This window comes from Pipistrellus hanaki (genome assembly GCF_964339955.1).
Source record: "Pipistrellus hanaki genome assembly, chromosome: 1".
Taxonomy (NCBI): domain Eukaryota; kingdom Metazoa; phylum Chordata; class Mammalia; order Chiroptera; family Vespertilionidae; genus Pipistrellus; species Pipistrellus hanaki.
Window position 1 is genome coordinate 158,955,526 of NC_140503.1, and position 24,381 is coordinate 158,979,906.

The 24,381-nt window shown below is 38.2% G+C and overlaps 1 protein-coding gene across 4 annotated transcripts in view; it reads right to left on the reverse strand.

Moving 5' to 3' along the window:
- The window catches only part of ARHGAP24 (Rho GTPase activating protein 24), a 430,260-nt gene that overhangs the window by 33,011 nt on the left and 372,868 nt on the right, over positions 1 to 24,381 (reverse strand). For all 4 annotated transcript variants that reach the window (XM_084881950.1, XM_084881952.1, XM_084881951.1 and 1 more), the window contains 2 exons: positions 18,637 to 18,759; positions 3,412 to 3,619 (listed from right to left, as the gene is read on the reverse strand). In XM_084881950.1, the coding sequence (XP_084738076.1) occupies positions 3,412 to 3,619; positions 18,637 to 18,759 (331 nt within the window). The remainder of the gene's footprint in view (positions 1 to 3,411; positions 3,620 to 18,636; positions 18,760 to 24,381) is intronic.

Here is a 24,381-nt window from a genome sequence, read left to right on the forward strand (position 1 = left end):
TCTGGCGTTCTGGTCACTTAGCTTTTAGATATATAGATTATAAATCATATACAAAATGTTATAATTTAAAATGATTTAATAACATTTAATTACATTTTAATAACATGTTATATGTTATAGTTTTATAATCTTATTTTTTAAATTCATTTTAAAAATCCAATTTTAGGCCTTATTATTAGTGCTGTAATAATAGTAATCCTCACTATTAAAATGAAAGATTACCATTGCAGAATTCCTGTGAGAATTATTTTTTCAAATTATAGTAAGTATAAAGATGAAAGCTAACTCCTGTTGACTATTTAATGAGATATAAGCATTATTCAAATAAAGAAGAAAGATATTTACTTAATCTTGCTCATTAACATATTTCACAATAAAAAACTGTTGTACTTTGCTTTAAATTCTAATAGTCTGTTTTTTTAAAGTATTGGTTTTTTAATCATTCTGATTTTGCACACTGATGAGATTAACTTGAACTAGCAAATATACATTCTGAAAACAAAAACCTGAGCTAGAACTTGGTCATGCAAAATTTCAAACTCAGCCAAGTAACTAAAAATGTGAAATACTCTATTTGAATATGGTTCTGAAAATAATCACTTTCCTTGGGAAGTTATAGATTGTTTATTTCCCTACCAGTGTAGTATGCAATTACACTTTGACACAAATATGTTACTCTCTTCTTTTTTTATCTCACTGTTCATAGATCTTGGAATCCTTTTTATTTAGTAAACAGAATCTGGTAACTTGCATATCTGCCTCCCTATGACTGCTAAAACTTGACAATCTATTTATCAAAACAAGAACATTTAGGTTGTCAAAATATAATATTGTGATATGATAAGAAATATGTATATATTTTGGTTTTCATCCCTGGCTTCTTGCCAGAGCTCCTAAAACCCTTACAATTTCCACAATGATAAGAGTAATAGAAGTATTTCTTGGTTATAATATTTGGATTTTATCCTCAGTTCTTGTATTTTTAGTTCTGGGTGACAAAGATGAAAGGAGAGTCTTTTCTTATTTAGTTCTTCTTTACAGAGCGACCCTTTTAAACATGTAAATAAAATGACTTCATTTACTTGTTAAAAATCTATCAATAGATTTCCATTTCACTTAGAATAAAAAATAAGTGTCTTATTAAACTATTGGACTACACAGGATCAACATTTTTAATCTCATCTCTGAGGACTCTATTCATCACTCATTGCATTTCAGCCGCAGTGGAGTTAGCCATTCGAGGGCCTTTGTACTTTCGCTTCTACCTGCAATGTACTGCCATGGTATCTTAGGTCTTACCATTGAAGCTACACCCAAATGTTACATCCTCAGGAAAGAGGATGTGTATCTCCACCAGGCCTGTAGGGGAGGGCAGTTAGGGGCAACTGGGCTGGCAGAGGAGAGCAGTTGGGGCAGACTGGGCGGCAGAGGAGCAGTTAGATGTTCATCAGGCTGGCAGGGGAGTTATTAGGGGCAATCAGGCAGCAAGGCAGGTGAGCAATTGAGAGCCAACAGTCCTGGATTGTGAGAGGGCAGTCAGACACCCTCCGAGGGGTCCCAGATTGGAGAGGGTGCAGGCTTGGCTGAGGGACACCCGCCCCCATTGCACAAATGTTGTGCACTGGGCCTCTAGTACATTAATAACACACTAGGGAGACTGATTAAGAAAAGTCACAAATTGATAACATCAGAAGTAAAACAGGGGATATCTACAGACATTACACAAAAAGTAAGATGACATTGAATTTGAAAAGTTATATGGAATGGACAAGTTTCATGACAGATATAAATGAAATGGTACAAGAAAAAGTTAGAAGAGCCATATCTAAGATAACATCAGACTAGATAATATCATTAATAAATTTGATCAAAGTTTTATGGGACAAATAATACAAACTTATAACTTTTCAGAAAACAGAAGGAGAGAGGACACTTTCCAGCTAATTTTGAGGCCAGAATTCCTCTGGTAACGAAACTAGTCAAAAACATTACAAAAAATATTTGGTCAATATAGATCCAAAAATCCTTAATATATTATTTGCAAGTCAGATATAGTAATATATAACAAGGAAAATATATCACAACCAAATATAGCTTATCATAGGAATATAAAGTCACTTTCACACTTGCAAATCAAAGAATGTATCTCATGACATTAACATAAGTGGAAAATATATTGATAAAATACTAAGTTAAAATACATTGAAATAAAATATAAGGTAAAATATATTAAAATATATTGAAATAACCCCACTTCCAATTTTTAATATGGAAAAATCTTTGCTACACAATGTTAAATTAATAATATTGATAAAATTATTTCTTTTTTCTACTAAATTAGAGAAAGGAGGTAATTCACAAAATAATAACAATGTTTAATTTAAAACTTGCTGTATACTTTCTCCTCTGGAAATTGCATTATTTCCTAACTTTCACCATGCTCTACTTTTTGTTTCTTTGTAAATTTATTCTGGGTTAAGATAGAGGCATCTATTTAAAATCTAATGCTTCTTACTATTATCATAACAAATATTTATTTTTAATTACATTTCCAATATCCTAATCTTATCAATATTTTTAATATCCCTTAGCTTAGGTAAACAACTTAAAAATCAAACAAGGGAAGACTTGTACTTTAAAAGTTCACTTTTCCATCTTAGCTAGTTTGGCTCTGTGGATAGAGCATCAGCCTGCAGATTGAAGGGTCCCAGTTTTGATTCCAGTCAAAGCACATGCCTGGTTTGCGGGCTTGATCCCTAATAGGGAGTGTGCAGGAGGCAGCCAATCAATGATTCTCTCTCATCATTGATGTTTTTATCTCTCTCTTCCTCTCCATCCTCACTGAAATCAATAAATATATATATATATATATATTTTAAAAGTTCACTTTTCCTATGTTAAATACAATTTCAATTTAGAACCAAAGAAAAATAATCAATAAAAATGTTCTTAAGGGTTCCCTGTCCGGTGTGGCTTATTTGGCTGGACATCATCCCACGCACCAAAAGGTTGCTGCTTCAGCTCCCAGTCAGGGCACATTCCCAGGTTGTGGATTTACTCCCAGGTCCAGGGTGCTTACTGGAGACAGCCAATCTATGTTTCATTCACACTGATGTTTCTCTCTCTCTCCCTCTCCCTCACCCGCCTTTCTAAAGTCAATAAAAACATATCAAAAAAACAAACAAACAACTGTTTTTAGGGGGTAAAAAAAAAAAGCATAGAAGAGAAAAGACATCTGAAGCACCAAATCTTTGACTCTGCAACTTAATAAAAACAACCCATAATTGTGTGACCATGTAATTAACATCAATGACTATTACAACATCAATGACAATGTCTCAGCTCACTGCATCCTTTCAGTTCAGATTGAATTTCCCAGTAAAGCCTGGTTAATAAAATCTTAAAAGCTACCTGTCAAATGATGGCTTCTCTCCACAGTCAAAGGCATCCTGGAGCTCCTTGACCAGGTTAGCCTGGCCTGGCAGCCGGAAGAGACCCTCCTCCTTCAGCCCCCGCTGCCGGATGAAGTCCACACACTGCTCCACCAACATGGGAGCCAGGCGGTTCCCATATCTCTTCTCATAACGGACAGTCTCCTCCAGTTTCTGCCCAAAGATGCCTGAAGAAATAAAAAAAATCACAATGAATTTAAGAAATGTATCTCTTCCCACTCTGATGCTTTCTTTTAAAACTCAGTGGAAAGGAAAAAGAAAGATTGGAATGCTAGCAAGCATTTCACATTTGGTACCTCTCATTACAACAAAATCAAGTTCAAGAAAAATAACTGTTGCCATAGAGCGTCGGCCTGTGGACTGAAGGGTCCCAGGTTCGATTCCGGTCAAGGGCATGTACCTTGGTTGTGGGCACATCCCCAGTAGGGGGTGTGCAAGAGGCAGCTGATCGATGTTTCTAACTCTCTATCCCACTCTCTCTTCCTCTCTGTAAAAAATCAATAAAATATATTTTTAAAAAAAAAGAAAAAGAAAAATGACTGTTGCATGTTCAAATTATGTAATACCCCAGTAATGGGTGGTGAATTATTTTAAATTGCAAAAATGAGTAAAATAGCATATCTTTTTTGTGCCCATTAGAACCCTCAACATGGATATCTCAAGCTCAAAATGTCTAAAACTGGCTAACTCATCTTTTCTTCAAAACACGTTCCTCTTCCTATAGTTCTGATTTTAGTTATCAGTTCCAGCTATCCACCCTCAAATCACGGAAGTGCCATCTGAGAGCCACACTAGATTCCTCCCTCCTTCACTACCCTCATTCACTCACCAGGTCGGTCCTTTCCAGAGTCATTACTACTACAAGGACTAGATCCTCAATATTTCCCAAATGAAACTTTTTGAAGAGTCCCAGATCCATGCTGCCACAGTGATCTTCATAGTATTTAAATCAGAGCCTGCCAGTCTTTTTTTTTTTTTTGCATTTCTTCCAATGGTGCCTGCCCACTGGCCAACCAAACTCCTTTGCATGAAATACAAAGTCCCTACAATGTGACCTCAATCTTTTTCCACATCTTTTTCCATGAACAATGTTTAGGTGACAGCCATTGTGTGCCAGGCACTGTGCCAAAGTTACCCTCAATTCCACGGCTTCTTCACGAACAATATGCTAACTATATGGAACTATCTGTTGCTTTCTTCTAGAAGGTAAGACCTGCAATCACAAGTTAGCCTAGAAAAAGTTATCCTGCAAGATTCAACTCTTATCATCTCCTGTGTTAATTAAGTCTTTATCAATATTCCCTCACCCGGACCCTGGAGGCAAAGCTTGATAAATTTTTTCTTTGATTTCTTAACACATCTCTGTGTAAGAATTTCCTAAGATGACTCTCTGTACTGAACTAGTACCTCAGTAGTCAGAAGAGAAATGTGTTTTCACAATTATTATAGTAAGATAATTAGTTTACATTCATTATTATTATAAATAATCTTGGGGGAAAAAACAGTTGTATACTATATATCTATCTTATGAACCTCAGAAGGGCTTAGGTAATCTTTATGATGCCATACACACAAGGAATACAATGGGGTGGTATTAGATCTGAACGTCTCCAAGATTCACTTTCCATTCTACCATGTTGCTCTGATCTGACTGTGTCTGTTGAAAATTCCTGTGTTGAAAACCCAAGGCCTGAGATGTTGGTATTAGGAGGTGGGGACCCTTTGGGACTGATCAGGTCATGAGGGCAGAGCTCTCATGAATGGGATTAGTGCCTTCCTGTCAGGTGAGAATGCAGCAAGAGGCTGAAAGTTGGCCACCTGGAGGACGGCTCTCACCAGAATGCAGCCATAATCCTGGCCTGGTGTGGGAGTTCCAGCCTCCAGAACTGTGAGAAATAGATATCTGAGGTTTACAAGCTGCCCAATCTCTGTCATTTTGTTATAGCAGCCTGAACTGACTAAGACACACAGGCAAACTCTCTGGCTTCTATCCCTGAGACTTAATACTGAAGTGAGAAAGGATTGAATGTTCCGTAAATATTTGTAGAATTAATGAGTTTATTGAAGCAAATTATTTCACCTCCTCCTCAATTATAGGAAATATATTAATAACTTCCAAGTAAAAGGGAATTTCATTAATAGTTCTCAGGTTGTGGCAATGATTTCTATAGAAACTTGGGGGGGGAAAAAATCCTTGGTTTGCTGACAAGAAACCAGAAGTTTAAAAGCATTTTGCTTATTGCTCCAATTCTCTGTTCTCAGTTATTTTTCAGAGTTCACTATTCCTCCTTTCTTATAGATCACTTGCTGAGCCATATACAGAATTTGCTTTTACTTATTCTTCTGCTACAGTAACCCTGGTAACAGAATTAAATCTTGGTACCAGGACTATAATATTTTTCTATTGAAAATGAGCATTCACCCATGGTAAATGGACAAGTCAAAATAAAAGACATCCAAACTATATAGTATAGAAGCAAAACCAGCTAAGGCTTACTTTAGACTCATCAGCACTTTCTAAGTAGCCAACAAATCCTATATGATAGCACATGTAACCAAAGGAGCTCAGAATCTGTAATAACCAATACATTCTTGGCAGAATCTTGACTCTTTTTTGTAGTCAGAGTGGGAAAGAAAGGGGAAAAATGAAGGCCTGGAAAAATTAAATGTAATAATGTGAACATAGTGACCCAGTGCCCTATGTCTTAGACCAGCAGAGTAACTACTAGTATAGACACCATTTTCATCTTGTACAAGCCATGCAATTTAAATGCATTTTTTAAATGACACTCACAGACATTCTACAAGGAGGTTGTTCTTCTACAAACAGATTCAGAGGTGTTTGGTGACCTAAAGTCACACACTTGGAAAGTGGCAGATCTGGGGTAGAAATGCAGGTCCATATAATTCCTCATTCCCCTTGTTATGTTAATTCAGTTCAGACATACTTTTGCATAGTGATCATCACTCTCATTTCGCAACTTCCAAAGACTAACACTGGTTTCATGGAGTTCAGGGAAATCACTGCCTTTGCAAATGAGCCCGTAGTCAAGTTTTTGTTCATGGGCTCCTCAGCCATCACCCATAATTTGGTGTATTACTTATCATAGAGTAATTACTTTCTTTCTTTCTTTCTTTCTTTTTTTTAATCCCCAAGGAGTCTATGAACTCATCTCCAGCATCACTTGGTAGATGCTCCATAAAACTTTAATATATGAATTAGTGAGCTCTTCATTTATAGAACCATATAAAGTTTTATGGATTTGGATAATAGAATCAGTTGAACAAATCAATTTCTGTAAGTATAATTACAACATGAACAACATACAATAATCTTTAAAAAAAACATGTTGGTTTTATCCATCAACATTATAAAGACATTTTGCTTTATTTCCTTATTGCTTATAGACTAGCAGGAAAAGATAGATAAAAATACTACTGTTTGCCATAAATCTATTTTTTTTACTTTTTTTTTTTTTACTTTTTTTTTTTTTTACAGAGAGAAAGATAGAAGGATAGAGAGCCAAAAACATCAATGAGAGAGAAACATCTATCAATCTATCAGCTGCACACCTGCTACTGGGGATGTGCCTGCAACCAAGGTACATGCCCTTGACTGGAATCAAACCTGGGATCCTTCAGTCTGCAAGCCAAAGCTCTATCCATTGAACCAAACCAATTAGGACATCAATCTATTTTTTTTTTTTTTTTTTTTTTTTTTACTACAAAAGTGCATACAGCACTTTAAGATGGCTATGAAGATAAGGTGGCAAAGTGGCAGCATATAAGAAATATAAGGGCTTCAGGGTAAAGAATATAATGCATGTTCATTAGATCCCAAAATAGAACCAGAGGCATGGATAAATGGAACAGACTGACAGAGGTTAGAAGGGAGGGAGATGGGGAAGACTGGATGAAAGAAGGTGAAGGCATTAGCCAAAGAACATGTATGCTTAGCCCATGGACACAGATAATAGTGAGGTGATTGCCAGAGGGGTGGGAAGGGAGGGGCACGTTTGGGGGTGGAGGTGGGCAAAGTGAGGGGGTAATGGGGATATCTGTAATAGTGTCAACAATAAAGAAAAGTATCATTATAACATAATGCAAAAAATAATATAATGGATAACTAAACAACAGCCAGCATTTTCTTGAAAAGTCTGGATAGACGGCAGAGTAGAGAGATCATCGTAGCAGAGAGGACTCAGTGAACAAAAGCAAAGAGGTGCTATAGGAGATGTGTTTAGGGAGAAAGAGTGGGCAGTCTGGGGAATTGGGGTTTATTCATAAGGAATAGTTGGAATTGGCTATAAGGTCTGATAATTATATGAAACAGGTAGGACTTCCTTTAGAGGCAACCAGTAGTCAAGAAAATGTTCAGCTGTGGAATGCTGTTGACAGTGCTGCTTAGGAATATTTCATTCTGAGGGTGTTTCTAAAGCTGTCAGTCTCTTTCATCTGCCTGCCCTTGACAAATGAACTATAAGCCTTTCTGTTTTTCTCAGTGTTTGAAGGATTGTTCTGTGGACCAAAGTGTCCAAGTTCCCAGCTCGGGTAGAGTCAACCAATCAATGCATCTCTCTCACATAGACGTTTCTCTCCCCGCACCTCTTCTTATTCCTTTCACTCTCTCTAGAAATCAGTGGGAGAAATATCCTCTGGTAAGGATTAACACAAAAACAAAAACTCCACACAAATGGACTGTATGTTGTAGGAATTTGTGAAGAATGTTGGGATGGAAAGAAGGAAGGGTGGGTGCTGTCTTGAAGAGCCACCTTTTAGGTTAAAGTAAGCTGTGTGCATGAAGCAATAGAGACACAGGGGACTGACTTGATGGGAGCAGAAATGGAGCTGAAAGCATACAGAGAAGGAAGAAGCTAAGTGGTTATGTATGGGGTGGGGGGGAGGGGTGGGGGAGGAAAGGGAGGAGGGAGAAAAGCACCAGAAAATGAATGATGCTTTATCTCCAAGATCAGAGCAACTCAGGACAAAAACAAAACAAAACAAAACAAAAAACAACAAGCTAAAGTTAGAGTTAAAAATTTACCTTAGTCTTTCCCATGATCACAATAACCTTAAACCAACCAGCCTATTACAACTAGAAATTAACACTAACATTCATGATCCCAAGTGTTACCCACCCCCAGGGAATCAAAAGACTGGTTGTGCTTTGAATATTAGATATTAGTCTTAAGCAGGTAAAAAAAAAAAAAAAAAATCAAGAGAATAAAAACACATTGTAATCTTTATCTCACCGGAACATAAACACTGAGCACCCTCATCCCCAGCTTCCTGCCTATTAGGTGTTTCAATTTCCTAGATTTATAAAACCACTGGGAAACCTTTTCAGTGACCTGTGTTAGTACCTAAACAAAGACAGAGAAGGAGGACAAGGACAGAAGCCTCTGAAGAGAAAGGAACCCCGAGAAGGCAGTTAGGGCTCACACAGCACGCAAGCTCCAATATCCCCAGGGCTCTGAACACGTGGACTCAAAGCCACGCTTCACTCTGAGGGTGTTTCCAAAGCTGTCAGTCTCTTCTGTCTGCCTGCCCTGGACAACAGTAAAGAATATGCCCTGAATGTGGACCAGGGAAAGCAGACACGTCACCGTTCTTACGTCTGGGCGCTGGGCCATGGTTCCTGCCCGATCCCTTTGGCTTTCACTGAAATGGCTTCAGCAGATGCTCTCCAAGCGGCTTGGGAGAGGAACTCAGAAACCAGGCCCACTTCTTGAGCTATTTGAGGGCCCAGGGGGTGAAACAAAACACAAAGGAAGCCTCTCTTCTTAAGGTGGCATGGTTTGGGAAACCAGGACTGCAAGAAAAGTTAATTCTTTTCAGTGCCAGACCTTAAACAGCCCGTGCTGCTGGCTGCTGCTGACCTGAAGGACTAGGCAGCAGGAGACAGCAGGCCAGCAGCCTGCACCCTGTCCCGTCCCTCCCGGAACCCCACTGGGTCCCGGCTCCCTGAGCTCCTGCAGCCAGTGGGCTGAGGGAGGCTGGTGTGCACAGACTGGCTGGGGGGGGGGGGGGGGAAGAAGAAAACTTCCAGCAGCAGAATGCTTCCCACTCCTCCTCTCCTTCATGCTTCTGACAGAAACCAGAATACAGTTTTGTAAATTAAAATCTGTTAATCCTTGACTCAAATGCTGAGCATTCCTCAGATTACTGGGACTTTGCTCAGAGGGAAGGACAATGCTTTAAAAATAGCCCGCAGGAGGTGGGACACAGAAGCTGCACCCACTCCTGTGACTGCCTTTGCCAGCCCAGGCTCTGCCTCCCCTCGCTGATGTTTAAGGAGAAAGGGAAGAAGGCGGAAGGGACAGCCCTGCAAGCCAGGATGCTTGCAGATCCGCTATACTCCACTTTTTAAAGGAGAAAAGGGGATACAGATAATAAAGACCTCGCTCTAGGCTTCAAAAATACATTAATTGACCCCAGAACGTCTCATGTTACAGATGAAAAGCAATAATCTGGAAACGCAGTCTGTCTCTGGTATTTAGATCAACCGGGTTTCCTGTCTGAGGAGTGAGGGAACTAGAAGTTCAAATGTCTTGTAAGCAATTAGTTCCTAGTCTTCGATTTCTATCCCTATCTGTTTCTCTCTCAGTGCTGCAGTCTTACAGTAACCTTAATCTGTGCTTTATCACCCTGTCTTGACATCTCTATCATTCTCTAAAATGTGAGACTTGTACATGCAATTATCGCTATGGATGAGAGAGGAATAAAAATGAACACCTGAATTCCTTGCTGATAACGTATGCTAATGATCCCAGCCAGACCTTAGCTGCTGGAAGGGACTCAGAAGGAACAAGGTTTAGTTTTTAAAAGTTCCCACTATAATTTTCTTTATATAAGTAGGTGGTTTTTCTTACTTCTCTCTTTGTTGTTGTTCTCGGTGACTAAGTAGAGGGGGTTAATAGGTGGCAGGTTAAAGAAAAAAGGGTGAAAGAACGACCTTGGATGTTACTCAGATCAGCACCTGATTTAATTAGCTCTCTGTACAGGACATTAACATGATAATTACCTAGTTCCAATTTAGATAATCATTCCTTTTATTATTCCCATTTTGAAGCAAAATAAAATGTTAAAATCTTTTGACACATCATCATTTTCTAGAAACATTCCTTTTACCTGCTCTGTGCTCTTTAACTCTCCCTTCATTCATTACTTCAGAAATGTCTGCGTTCCTTTTACCTATCATCAATTGTGGTGTTTCCCCACCCCTTATTTCTGATAGTTCCTAGCTTTGGCCCCTTCCTCTTTGGGAAGTCAAGGTGACTTCTATTCCTAATCAGTGTTATTCAGTGTGGCTGAACGCCTCTGGCAAAGGTCACAACAAGTAACCTGATTATTAACATTTTCTCGGCTGTGGAGGGGAGGCAAGCACAGGCGGTGAGAGCCTAACCTATTTGAGGGGAGAACAGATCAGGGGTGAGAGGGACCCATTTCAATGGGTAGCAACATGGCTGCATGGTTTGGGGTCTGGGAACAGCCCAAGGTGGTCGTGGCCCCTCCTATCAGGATGGTCAGCCCGGCCTGTTTACTTCTCCTTCAGTCAGTCAGTCCCTCTAGAGCCCCACCATTCTGTAAGCCCCACCTCCCCAGACTCTCTGCGGGCAGCAATAAACAGATCAATCTGAACCTTGAAAAATCGGTCTAGACCAGCAAAGATGCATGCAAATCACTTCTGCACAGTTCTAATCTCTTGGTTTCCAAACTCCCATTTTATCTGAGCATGAGCCGATCCTAAAGCATCAGAGAATACAGGCATACTTTTAAAAAAAGAACATTAGATCATCTACCTACCTTTCCGAAAGCTAAAGCATCTTTTGATTCTTCTGTATGTAGTTTTAGGGATGAAAGGAGAAGATGTTAAGGCACCTGAGGGGCGGCCTCCCATGTTCCGGTCTTCAGGCATCCTACAGGCCCGAAGTGCAGCCAGTCCCAGCTTCCTTTAAGACCCGCCTCAGGAGGATACCCCACAGCCACTCCTCATGTTTGTTTACTTGTCAGTCTTTAAGTGCTGACTCCTACAACTCATAGGTTTTATCCTCCACGTCCTGAAACAGGGGTACGTTATCCCCTCTCATTTACTTCTTTTTGGCAGAAAAAAAAAAAAAAAAAAAAAAAAAAAGCACACTTCCTTTTCTCTTGCCTAATCCAGAGAGTGTTTAGGGTTTTTCTTTTCTTTGTTTTTTTAAATTTCTGCAGACATTCCAAAATATCACAGCAGAAAGAACCGCAGCAAGCAAGCTGCGTCTCCCAAGCAAAGAGCAGGATTTTTTTTTTTTTTAATTTTTTATTAAGGATTGTCTTCTCAGCTGGAACTGGGGGCACTGAGATCCTTCTGGAAAGGTCAGCAAACAGCCATGTGCAAGGGGGCAGAGGCACAATGACAAAAAGGACCCTGAGAAATGCCTCGGGACTGTCCTTGCTCCTTTCCTCCGAGCTACAGGGAAGGCAAATAATGGCACCTTCTCCAGAAAGCAGCACTTTGGTGCATGACGGATTCTGTTCAGAGGGCTCCCCTGTTCCTTTTAGAGCACCCCCTCATCCTTGGACGCTCTCTGCAGGCTTCTCCTCCCCTTTCCCTTCCTTCTTCTTCAAACTCCGGGGGCTCCGGAGGGAATCGCCACGTCAGAACAGTCAAGTGCTGATTCCTGGAGACTCCTTGGGTGCTCTGAGGAGGCAGCTCTGCAGGAGCCTCTCCCCTCCGCCCGCTGGCTCCCTTTTCTCAATGAGAGCTGGGCTGGGCGGGAGCTGGCAGGGCTGCGGCTGCCTCGTCACCAGGGCTGGGCTGCTGCTGCCTTCCTGCCCGCTGGTCACATGCAGCAGGTGCAGTCACAACAGTGTGCGGGGAGGAGGGGGAGGGCCACCCCGCCGCGGGTGTGAACCCCTTTTTCTTCCTTTGACTTGGAGTTCCCTTCCTGGCTCTCCTCTGTGCTGCACCTTTCCAGCCGGCTGCATCATTCCCTCCAGAAACCCAACAGCACCAAGCCACCCCCACGTGGGCAACGCATTTGCCCCTTCCTTCCTGCATCTATTCTCTTCCCACACAAGGTTTTTAAAAAGCATGCTCTGCCATTCAGTCTATTTGTGAGTGCTGATTTAAATGCTCAAGCCACCAAAACATGGGATGTGTATGTATTTGTGAAAGAGGAAATATTCTAAATGCAGTGACAAAAAAAAAAACCCTGCAGGTATAACCACAGAACAACTCCACTCATATGCATGCACATTTATATATAAGTATATTTCTCTGGTTACGGTTTGAAAACGAATCCTGTTTGCAACTTTCTCGGCTGTTCTTGTATGCACCCTCTGCACCCAGCCCGTAGGTCTGCCAACCCTCTGGTCCCACTCACTGAGCATTGACTCCTGGGTTAATCATTCACCCACCTGGCTGTTCCAGGTGCAGATTTGGAATGCCAGTGTTTTAACCCCAGCTGACCCCCCAGGCCTCTGTGCTCCTTCCTAGCCATTCAGCGGGAGCTTTTTCCCCAAAATTGAGAGGAGTGCTAATGAGACACTCCCTTCAGAAAATCATTACTCCATGCCCAGGTAGGAATACTTGGTCACTGCAGGGATCATTCTTAGTTATTCATGCCCTATGGTTCAAACATTGTTCTCGGCTCTGTATCTCAGCGTGTGGCTAGGAAAATAGGAAGTCACAGAGAACAGCACAGTATGACCAAGACAGTGGCAGGGCTGGGCCGGGAGGGGCCCTGGCCCAGGAAACGTGTTGCTGACCTCAGCACTGGCAGGAGAGAGCTTGTGGAATCACAGGTCTGGAACTGGAGTGAATCCTAGTAAAAACTGTATTGTCCAATTTTCTTATTTCACAAATGAGGGAACTAAAGGTGGGGGTCATTTAGCCAAGACCACATAACCGGTCTGTGTCAGAGGCCGGACCACAGTGCCTCTCAGTTAGCCCTGCTGGCCCGCAGGCCAATCATTCCTCATAAGGATTATCCACATTCAGCAGTTTTACTGCCTTGGTGGGTCTCTGACTCCACTCTTTTCAGAAGAGACAGACATATACAGGAAGAGCCTGGTTTTATTGGTAAAGTTAGGCTAGTGGTCGGCAAACTCATTAGTCAACAGAGCCAAGTATCAACAGTACAATGATTGAAATTTCTTTTGAGCGCCAAATTTTTAAAACTTAAACTTCTTCTAAAGCCACTTCTTCAAAATAGAGTCGCCCAGGCCGTGGTATTTTGTGGAAAAGCCACACTCAAGGGGCCAAAGAGCCGCATGTGGCTCACGAGCCTCAGTTTGCCGACCACGGAGTTAGGCTAATCACATAGATCTCACTCCCCAGACCCTGAGTGAGGCATTTCCATATACCTTGCTTCAAAAACCATTGAAAAGAAACCCAGTGTACAACAAAGATAAACAACACCCCTAAACTTTTCCATAGCTACATCAATGTTTTGACATCCCAACTTTGGGATTTGATTGTCAGGCAGAAATGATGTGCCTGCCCATCGGCCTTGTTAACAGCCATCCCAGTTTCTGGGAGATTGCAAGCAAATCTCACAAAGTGGAGGCATCTACATTCAATTCCAAACTTTGCTACCAGGGTAGGTCGCTAAGAGATACCACCCATACCATTGGTTTCTCTTTCCCCATCTGGTTAGTTATTGTCTACGTTTTCCTTATTTAACAAAAAGGAAAGCTCTACATTTTATGATTTTCATTTCACAGCTTTTAATTTCTAGAGATTGAAAGCTAGGTAAGCTCCCCAGGCTTCTCCTCGATTTTTATCAAATGTCTATTTTTGGAGTGGCAAGGGAGGGAATATTTTACATGTACAGGATATGCAACCTGAACAAAGATAAGCTTGGGTGCCTCATGAAAAATCTTTAACTTTTTAAAAATGCAGTTTGTGAACCTGCAATACAGACAATAAAATGCCCTCTCTGTAACAGACATTTAATATATATCCAAAGGTAGTATCCAAAAATCAATAAACCAGGGAGACAGGTCACCTTCCAAACACCATTTAATCAGTGAGGACACCAATCTTTGAGTGGTGTGGGGGAAGGAGTTTGAAAGTCAAAGAAGTCTTCATTTAGGATTAAAGGGCCATAGGCTCCATACAGAGATAAGAGGGGAAATGTATTCTCTTATGTAAGGTATTCATGGCAAAACCCTTTAAAAGAGCTTTATTGAGTTTCATTCACATGTCATAGATTTTCCCATTTAAAGTTCACAATTAGAGGGCTCTTAGTATACGCTCACAGACATATGAAACCATCATCACAGTTAATTTTAGAAAATGTCATTACCCCCAGGAAAGATACCACATCTTTGGCTATTTCTCCCCTACCACCCCCTTATTCTCCCATCCCAGCCCTAAGCAGCCACTAATCTCTTTTCTGTCTCTATACTTAGATTTCCCAGTTCTATATTTAACATGAATGGAATAATATGATATTTGTTCTTTTGTGCCTAGCTTCCTTCACTTAGCATCATAGTGTTTTCAAGGTTCCTTCATGTTATAGCAAGTGTCAGTACCTCATTCTGGCTGAATAATAATCTATTCCATGGATGTTAGTACATTTTAATGATCTACTGTCTGCTGATGAACATTTGAGTGTTTTCATTTTTTGGCTATTAGGAATAATGCTGCTCTAATTATTCATGTACAAGTTTTCTGAAGGACATAGGTTTCCATTTCTTCTGAGAGAAATAAAATGTTGGGTCCTATTGTAACTATGTTGAATCAATTGAGGAATTGATAGGCTTTTTCAAAGCAGCTGCATGATTTTACATGTCCGTCAGCAATGTAGGAGGGTTTTGATTTTTACACATCCTTGCCAATACTTATTATTGGATTTTTGGATTCTAGCAAATCCTAGTGGGTGTGAAGTGGTATACTATGGTGGTTTAGATTTGCAGTTTCCTGATGATTAATAACTGCATACCACCTTTGGATTGAGCATCTTTTCATGTTCTTATTGATCATTCATAATTTTCCTTGGAGAAATGTGTATTTAGATTCTTTGTCCATTTTTTTCTTTTTTTAAAACTATATCTTATTGATTTTTTACATAGAGGAAGGGAGAAGGATAGAGAGTTAGAAATATCGATGAGAGAGAAGCATCCATCAGCTACCTCCCTCACACCCCCCACCAAAGATGTGCCCACAACAAAGGTACATGCCCTTGACTGAAACCAAAGCCGGGACCTTTCAGTCCCCAGACCGATGGTATATTCAGTGAGCCAAACTGGCTAGGGCAAGATTCTTTGTCCATTTTTAATTGAGTTAAATTAGGTCTGAAACTTGATTTGTCTTAATTATTGAGTTATAAATTTTCATTATACATTTTGGATACAATTTATAATTTGAAAATACTGCCATTCTATGGGTTCTTTTTCCATTTTCTTTTTTAGAAAGTATATTATTATTGATTTCAGAGAGGAAGGAAAAGGGAGAGAGAGAGAGAAACATCAATGATAAGAGAGAATCATTGATTGGCTACCTCCTGCACACCCCCTACTGGGGATCCAGCCCACAACTTAGGCATGTGCCCTTGACTGGAATCAAACCTAGGACTCTTCAGTCTGCAGGTTGATGCTCTACCTACTGAGCCAAAACAGCCAGGGCTTTTTTCATTTTCTTGATGGTGTCAATTCAGGTATTTTTGAAGGACTTGATAAACTTTATTCATTCAAATTATCACACTTAAAAATGTTTTTGTTTTTAATATAGTAAAGAATATATTATCAATGACGCATGGATCTGTAATTGTGTTTTTGTTGTTGGTTTGTTTGTTTTTTACTCCTACAGTAGAAGTAAGAGATCACACTATTGGGTATAAAAGCAGGAGGAAGCTCACAATTCAGGAGACCTGGATTTTCTCCCTGGTTCTGTTATTCCCAGAGTGCCACTTGCCAAGTTAGTCCTCTACCCTAGGTCTTACTGATCTAAGCCATAAAATATGGGGTTGAACTAAAACAGTGTTTCTAAAATATTCTTAGTGAGTAGGGAACTTATTTTCAATTAAATGTTAAGTGAAACCCTAATATGTAAGATAAGTGGGTTTTCAGTTATATAAATTTATTATTTGAAACTTAAATTTATAATATTTCTATATAATTCAGTCAATGAGCGTAGGGGGACGATACTAATGCAAACATTTGAGACCTATGAATATGGGTGTTAGTTGGAATCACTGTTAAGATTTAGTTCAGTTCTATACTCTGTATTAACTTCAGAAAAATTCCGATGTTTAGGTAAATCACAAAGGATTTCTTGCAAATTGAATGAGTGCTTTAAAAGCTTGCTTTGCAATCTTATGATAATCTTCAATTAAACAAAGAGGACAGAAGATTTATTTTTGGTGCATTGTTTCTGTGATAAATACTCTATGCCAAAATGTCTCTTTTGAAAAGTAAATCTGAATCAAGCATTCACAGAATAAAGTATATAAGCCAATCATCTACAAGAATATACCTTCCAGGTTCATAAATTTAAATATTCATTTATAGCTTTTGCCCAGTCCCATTGGGATCATTTCTGATACTCTTGGGCTGATAGGGCCTCTTATGGTCACTGATTTGGTAAAGCTTGCTGACTCTCATTCATTTTTCTTGAGAAAAGGCCAGACAGAAAAAGAGGAAAGGGAGAAAACAGCACACTTGATGGAAATAATCCCTCACCTCAACAAAGATACCTCCTTCAGCAGATATTAAGAAGTCTCCTGAACTAAGACACACAGAAATCTCATAACAGAGGGTCTCCTGTTTTGAAGGTAGACAAATCCTCAGGCTCCCCACAAACCCATAACCCTGGAGGTACCAGCAAACCTCTAGCAGTGAAGTATGGGTTTCACATGGATAGTCATGTGCAGAGTCCTCTGATAAGGCACTGGGGTAGGGATCTCAGCCCCATAGTCCTTTTTGAATGTTTTTCATAGTTGCTCACCAGATATTTTACTATATGAATAGGGTGGCCATATAAGTTGTCACCCAAATTGAGACACTGTGAGAGTGAAAGGTAATACTATCAATCATTAGCCTGGGACAACAGTTGTAAACCAGGCTGTTGCCAGGCAAACTGGGGTGAAAGGTCATCCTGGTTAGGAACCAAGCTCTCCCCAACAGAAGATAGTGCTAAAAAACAAACAATTGGCAGATATGTATCACCAATCTGACAAAATATCAACATGTCTTCAATGAATCTTTACTATTTTAACCTGAACCTAACTTTTTAATTTTTAAATGAAGCCTTTGAAATTTCTCTAAGATGTAAAGTGGTTAGTCAGCCTAAGGAGCCTCTGCTATATTAAGGGGGAAAATCTGAATGCAGGGTACTGACCATACGTAAGGGAATACAAAACAAATATGGAAACTGCAATTGTTTTACTAAATATGGATTATTTAATACAATTTGTTTAAACTACAGCAATATAAAATAATTAGTCTGTACATTCTTGGAAACACATGTCGGTTATAGATGAATATTTTGGGGTTTTTATTTTATTGGTTCCATTTACTAAATGTTTAAATAATTTTCCTGTCCATATTGCTCTATTTTATATTCCTTGACACAGACAAAGATCATTTCGGTCACCCTTCCTTCCTTCTTTTAGTTCTATTCATAGCATCATTTTGTTCATTCTTCATATGGTTATTCTTCATATGGTAAACTCTCAACCCTATATTAATTAAGATATTTTTTTTACAAACTTATTATCAAATCCACAAACACTTCCCTGATTACAAAGCATTTTTTTTTATCCCCATATTCATCAGATCTTCATTCAAAGCTTTGCCATTCCTTTGTTATGTTATTAAACATCTGGTGGTTGGGATCTCTTCTAAAGCTTTTAGTAATTTTTTTTTTTTTTTGGCCTCAAATCTACATGTTCTTAGCTAATCTACTTTGATGGTATCAGTCTCATAACTATTTATTGTTAGTGAAATAAAAGAATAAAAATAGAATCCCTCTTTATAATCCAAGATATTCATGGAAGGTTGGTTATTAAATATAATGCCTCAATGAAACTTTCAGTAGTTACTTAGATATGTGTTTAGCCATAACATAAAATAGTTTACTATTGATTTTAACATTTATCCTTTTGAAAATAGGAGCTAATAGTAATATTAGCTGGAGGAAAGGATGAACAGGTTTGGTCTACTTTTCCATTTTTCCATATCTTAAAAATATACTCACCTCCTCCAAAAGGTCCCCATATGACTCGGCGAATGGACTTCACCCAGTCTTCCATATCATTCTGGGTGCTCGCCATGAGGAGGTAGCTCTCATGATTTGCTGTCATCCGTTCTCGATCGCCTCCTGTAAGAAGATAGTCACACATGAGAGTGTGCTCAGCTGAAGATTCCCCATCAGCAGTCTCATAGGGAGTTCCTTACACACAGACAAAGGCAGCTAGCACTAGGTTCTACCCAATGAATTGGAAAATTTTACCATGATTTCAACGTGAAGGGAAAGGGGAACCTGATTAAAAAGGAAAGACTCTTATGTTTCCAAGGGAAAGCTGGAAAACAAATACCACTCCCCAAACAAAGCCTGCCTTTTTGTCCTAGCAACAACCCATAGGCCTGCATTAACTCATAAGCCAATCTCTGCACACTGCACTGCTGAAAAGGGAGAAACAGCAAAAGCAAAATTAAAGATGGAAATGAGATCAGCAGAGCCTGGAGTTTTGTCTGAAGCAAGTGCATGCACAGTGAGGCCACCAGCCCAGCATGGGTGAGCTGGGGAGTTCTAGGAAGCAAAAGAGCCACATGAAAAACTTTTGACCTCAAGGTCCTCCTCTATCACTCTGTCCTGGCAGGGAAGCCTTCCCCAAGAACATACCTTCAGGAGGGCACACAAAGAGGAGAGGAGATACAATGCTGGCCAGTCACAAGGCCAAACCAGTGCCCCCACCCTTATGGACCCCCCTCTGAAGAGTGAGACTTAGAAAACCCCAGTGGTGCCTCCATGGGAAAGGTTGGTGGATGGATCACCATTTAATTTTCACTAAGTGTTGCAAAATGTGCAGTCTTGGGGTGAATTGATTCATGTCCAAGTGCTGTGTTTTGTTAAGACTGATGCTGTTTGTTTATATTAAGATGCATCTCAATACCTATAGACTCCAATTTACAACACTGTCTTTTCTTTCACATCCAGTCTATTTTCCACATAGCTCCGAAAGCTATAGGCATTTGAGTTTGTGACCTCTGAATTCTATACAAATGCCCTAGGTTGAGAAATACAACTATTTTACCACTGCTGCAAATTTACAGAACAAGTGAAAGGTTAGAAAAGTGAAATAACCTTAAGCCAACCAAAGAAACAATTACATTGGCATTTTACATTTTAATACCACTGGGTGGAAATGGGAGAGGGACCAAGGGGCATATCAAATAGGTTTCTTAATGTCTACAGGTCTCTGGAATAAACAAGACTAGCCATCTCATATTTTAAAGAAATCTCACTTAAGGAAACAATGACATTCTTATACTTTTAGGTGTATGTTAGGTCAACCATCACTTTAACAACTTTTACCTGAAATAGCATAGGTTCAGGAATCAAAGAAAACCCTCCTAAATCCTGGTCCAGTAGCTCAGTTGGTTAAAATATTATCCCCATACACCAAGGTTGTGCGTTCAATCCCTAGTCAAGGCCCATACAGGAATCAACTAATGAAAGCATAAATAATTGGAACAACAAATCGATCTTTCTCTCTCTTTACTCCTCTCTCTCTCTCTCTCTCTCTCTCTCTCTCTCTCTCTCAAATCAATAAATAGTAAGATATTTTAAAAAGAGGAAAAAAACCTTGCTGAGATTGTAATTCTATCTTATATTAGCTGTTTGCCTTCTGGGAAATTATATAATTTCTGGAAATTCACTATCTAGAAATAATAATCCCTATATAATAACTTTTCATGAGAATTAAATGCAATAAAATAGAAATACCAGCACTATGTTAAGCTAAAAGAGAAATTCTGTAAATATTAATTCAGTCTCATTTTACTGCCTCTCATCCCTAAAAATGCTAAAAGGATATATTACACTTAATTTGAACTGAGAGATGTTATGTCTAGTAAGTGCTTGAGAACAATTTGTCAATAGTGCACATATACAGGGATTTTTATCTCTCTTTGATACATAACAATACACACAAAATTGTCCTGTATATGTATGTAACTACGCCATACATTAGTATGCATATTCATGGTTGTGCGCCATATAAAGCGGCAGAAAAAACAACTGAATGACAAAAAAAAGGTGCTTCAGTTATCATGGCACAGAACTATAGATTTAGTTTGTATTCTGATCCACTTACACTACAGCACTGGGCCAAAAAAAAAAAAAAAAATACCATTTGAAGTGAGAATATTTTAATTATTCTCTTTGCCAGAAGGATGGCTGGCAATACTGACAGCAATATCCTGCTGCGTCACTCCCAGCCCAGGCAGCAGCAGCCCTGGTAATGAGAGTGAGTGACAGCGGCTGCAGTCTCTGCCTAAAAGCAGAGAAAAAAGGAGAATGATGAGCACAACTGGCCATAATCCCCTGATTTTTCATGTGATTCTCTCTCTCTGCAGGTGGTGCTGTGTGTCTCACCCTAAAGCTCATTTAGACTGCCAATCACAGGTATGACAGCCCATCTGTGAATTTCCCTCATGGATATAGAGCTTCAAGCCCTAATGCATTAGCAAGAGCAGGGGAAAGACTTTTTCTATTAGTCTCAGTGAGAATGCAGACTCATTGGTAAGAAGGCCATGAAAACAACTGGAGGCATTTATATAGATATAAACTAGATATCCTGTACTTAAAATATGTGATTTCTAACTGGAGATGCTATCTGTTCTAATTCATAACCCTTCAGTTCTAAAGGCCTGCTACTGGCACTGCACCTCACAATGCAGGGGGCTCGAAAACAGCTTATTATTAAATGCATGGTTAAATAAATGAATAAACTCAATATTGACTTTCAACCATGTGAATCAAGTTTTACTCTTGGTTAATCCTTTATGGGGGTTAATGACCCATTTAACCATTGTGAATCTAAAATTCTTTCAAAAGGTAAAGTTTTAAAAAGCAGCCTTGAGATTTATCACTGGAGGGAGTGTCATTGTCATCTTCGATCCACATGTATGTATGTATCTGTATTTATGTCTATATTATAGCCATTATACACTCTCCATTCTTAAATTCTGCTTCAACATAAATTCCTATGTAGTTTTATTTTTATTTTAATACTGCTTTCTATGAAAGTGGATTGTACACACTTTAAAGGGTACAATATATTGGTAAATTATATACAACTTTTAGATATTAACTCAGATTGGTAGCAATGCTTTGGTGGTAGTGTTAATACTTCAAGCATTTGTGATTTGAAGTTAACTAAATAGGTTTCACCATTTAATTTTACTTGTTTATGTATGTAAGTGAAAGGATTTGTACATTTCATTGGGATCTTCTGTATATTTGGACTAGATATAAAATTTTCTTTCCCAGAAATAAAACATATTCTTTGAAATAAAATAAATAATTGACATGTTTGATTTTGCAAAAATTTAAAGAAGAAAAGTTTCATGAATGTAGTAGACTAAGAAAAAGCTTAATCTAAAATTAAAAGGCAGGCTAAAGAAAATTACATTAAAATAAAAGCACAATTAATTAAACACAGGAATACAAATATCCATTTATCATATGAATAATTACAAAATAATATTTAAAAAATAGTTTTTGATAAACAATTTTGCAAATAATTTATTATTATTATTTGTTTTAATTCTCACTCAAGTATATGTTTTTATTGAGTTTTAGAGAGAGAAGGGGAAAGAGAAACATTGATGTGAGAAACATCGAACCTGCACCCTAGGTATGTACCTTGACAGGAATCAAACCTGTAACCATTTGATGCATGGAGTAATGTTCCAACCAACTGAGACACTGGACCATGGATGCAAAGACTTTAAAAAAAATTAAGACAGGTATTGGAAATGGTGTTCCAACATATACGTACTCATTGTTTATAAGAGTATGAATAATATTCCTTATAATGCAGTCACAAAATCAGGGTTTTGAAGAATATTTATTAATATGAGGTTTTATTACACAAAAGGAAGTATGCAAATTTTACATATGTACTATCTCAATTTTCATATCAGTAGACAGCCAGATAAATAAGATACTAGATTGAAATACACAATAATGTCAATAATGGTTACCTCTAAATGTTAGGATTAGAAAACTTTTTTTCTCTTCTTTTGTTCTTTTCTGCATTCTCCAGATATTGACCCATTTGTTGTTACATAGCACAGATGCTATTTCAGATGTTCTATCATATATTATTTTATTATCATAGAAATTATTGAAAAGAATAAATTATAGAAATCATAGAGTCAAAAACGCACTAATAAAAAAAAAAAAAAAAAAGCCAGCATGAGCTGAAGATAATTACCATTAACCTCACTGTTGCCTAAGATGACTCACTGTGAACTCTCACTAATTTTCCTCTCACCTTCTCTCTCCCGCATACTGACCAAGAGCATCTCCCCAAAGAAAGATTTGGAACAAGAGACCAGTGTTGCTCAAGGTGCAGATGACACCAGGTAACTAGGACCTCCTCAGTAAAAGAGAGACTGCTACTATTCTGTGCATTACCTTTCTTAAAAAATATATATCCAACTAAATGTTTTATTGAATTTATTGTGTAGGAATTTTCAAAAAAATAGTCACCAAAACAGTTTTGTTATTTTTTCCTAATGAAAAATTATTGTAAATTGTCAAAATTATGAAGTAAACAGCCAAACAATTACTTAAAAGTGATGTATTTGTATGTGTACCATCTGAGTAGAGTAAACAAACCTTTAAAGAGATGCAGAGAATTATTTGTCTGTATTTGAATTTTAAAACAAGTTGCTCAAGGGAAACTGTGGTCATAGGCATTTGGGTTCCTTTCCAAACAGTTCATGAACAGACCTGAGGACATTTCAGCGAATACCTCTGATCCTGTTAATAATTTCAAGGGTGAACTGTTTCCTCATTCCCAGGTACAAATCAGGTTAAAACCAGACCTATTATACTCTCAGTTTTATTATAGTTAAGAGAAAAATATTTCAATGTTCTAAGTTGGGTTATTAATTTTCACTCATACAACTACAAAGTCTTTTTTTTTTTTTTTTAATTGAAGCATTATTTTTCTCAAAACTTAGTTTAGGTCTTTGTTGGCAGGAGAACTGTAATGATAAATTAGAAGATATAAAGTAAATTCTGAAGCATATCAGTAGAAAATTGCTGAGATGGGAAAAAATGCAACTTTCCTTTTACGGAAACCGATACTTGGAAAACAATCAGTTACATGAAATTGTAAGCTTCTATAGATACTATCACTTCTTAATAAATAATAACAATGAAAATAATAAAACAGCAACTCAGAGAAAAAATGGGTGTCACATTCAATATCATATTTAGTTTTTTCATATTGTTTTGGCTATTATAGATATATTGTTATCTGAAAATTAATAATGTTGGTATGTTTTCTTAATTAAAATTTTTTCAAGTATTTCTTCCTCAAATGTTAATTTCAAAAAAATATCAGAAGGGCAAAATTTCAGTGCAATCCAATTCATTTAATACAGAAAAGTTGCATTACTCTAAAATTAGAATTTTAGCATTTTAAAATCCCTAAACTAGAATATGAGAATAAAGGACCCAGTGACATTAATAACTATTCTGTTTATATTTTGTAGTCAGTACCACACACTAAACAGATTACTTAAATATCATTTTGCATTATAATAAAATTAATGCTACATTTAATTTAATGAGTACTTTATAAGAATATTTCTATAACCCCTATAGTAGTTCATAATCTCTTTGTAAGAAGAAATCATACTATAATATATAGCTAACATATGTTTAAGGTGAAAGTAGCTATATAATGTTACATTTGTA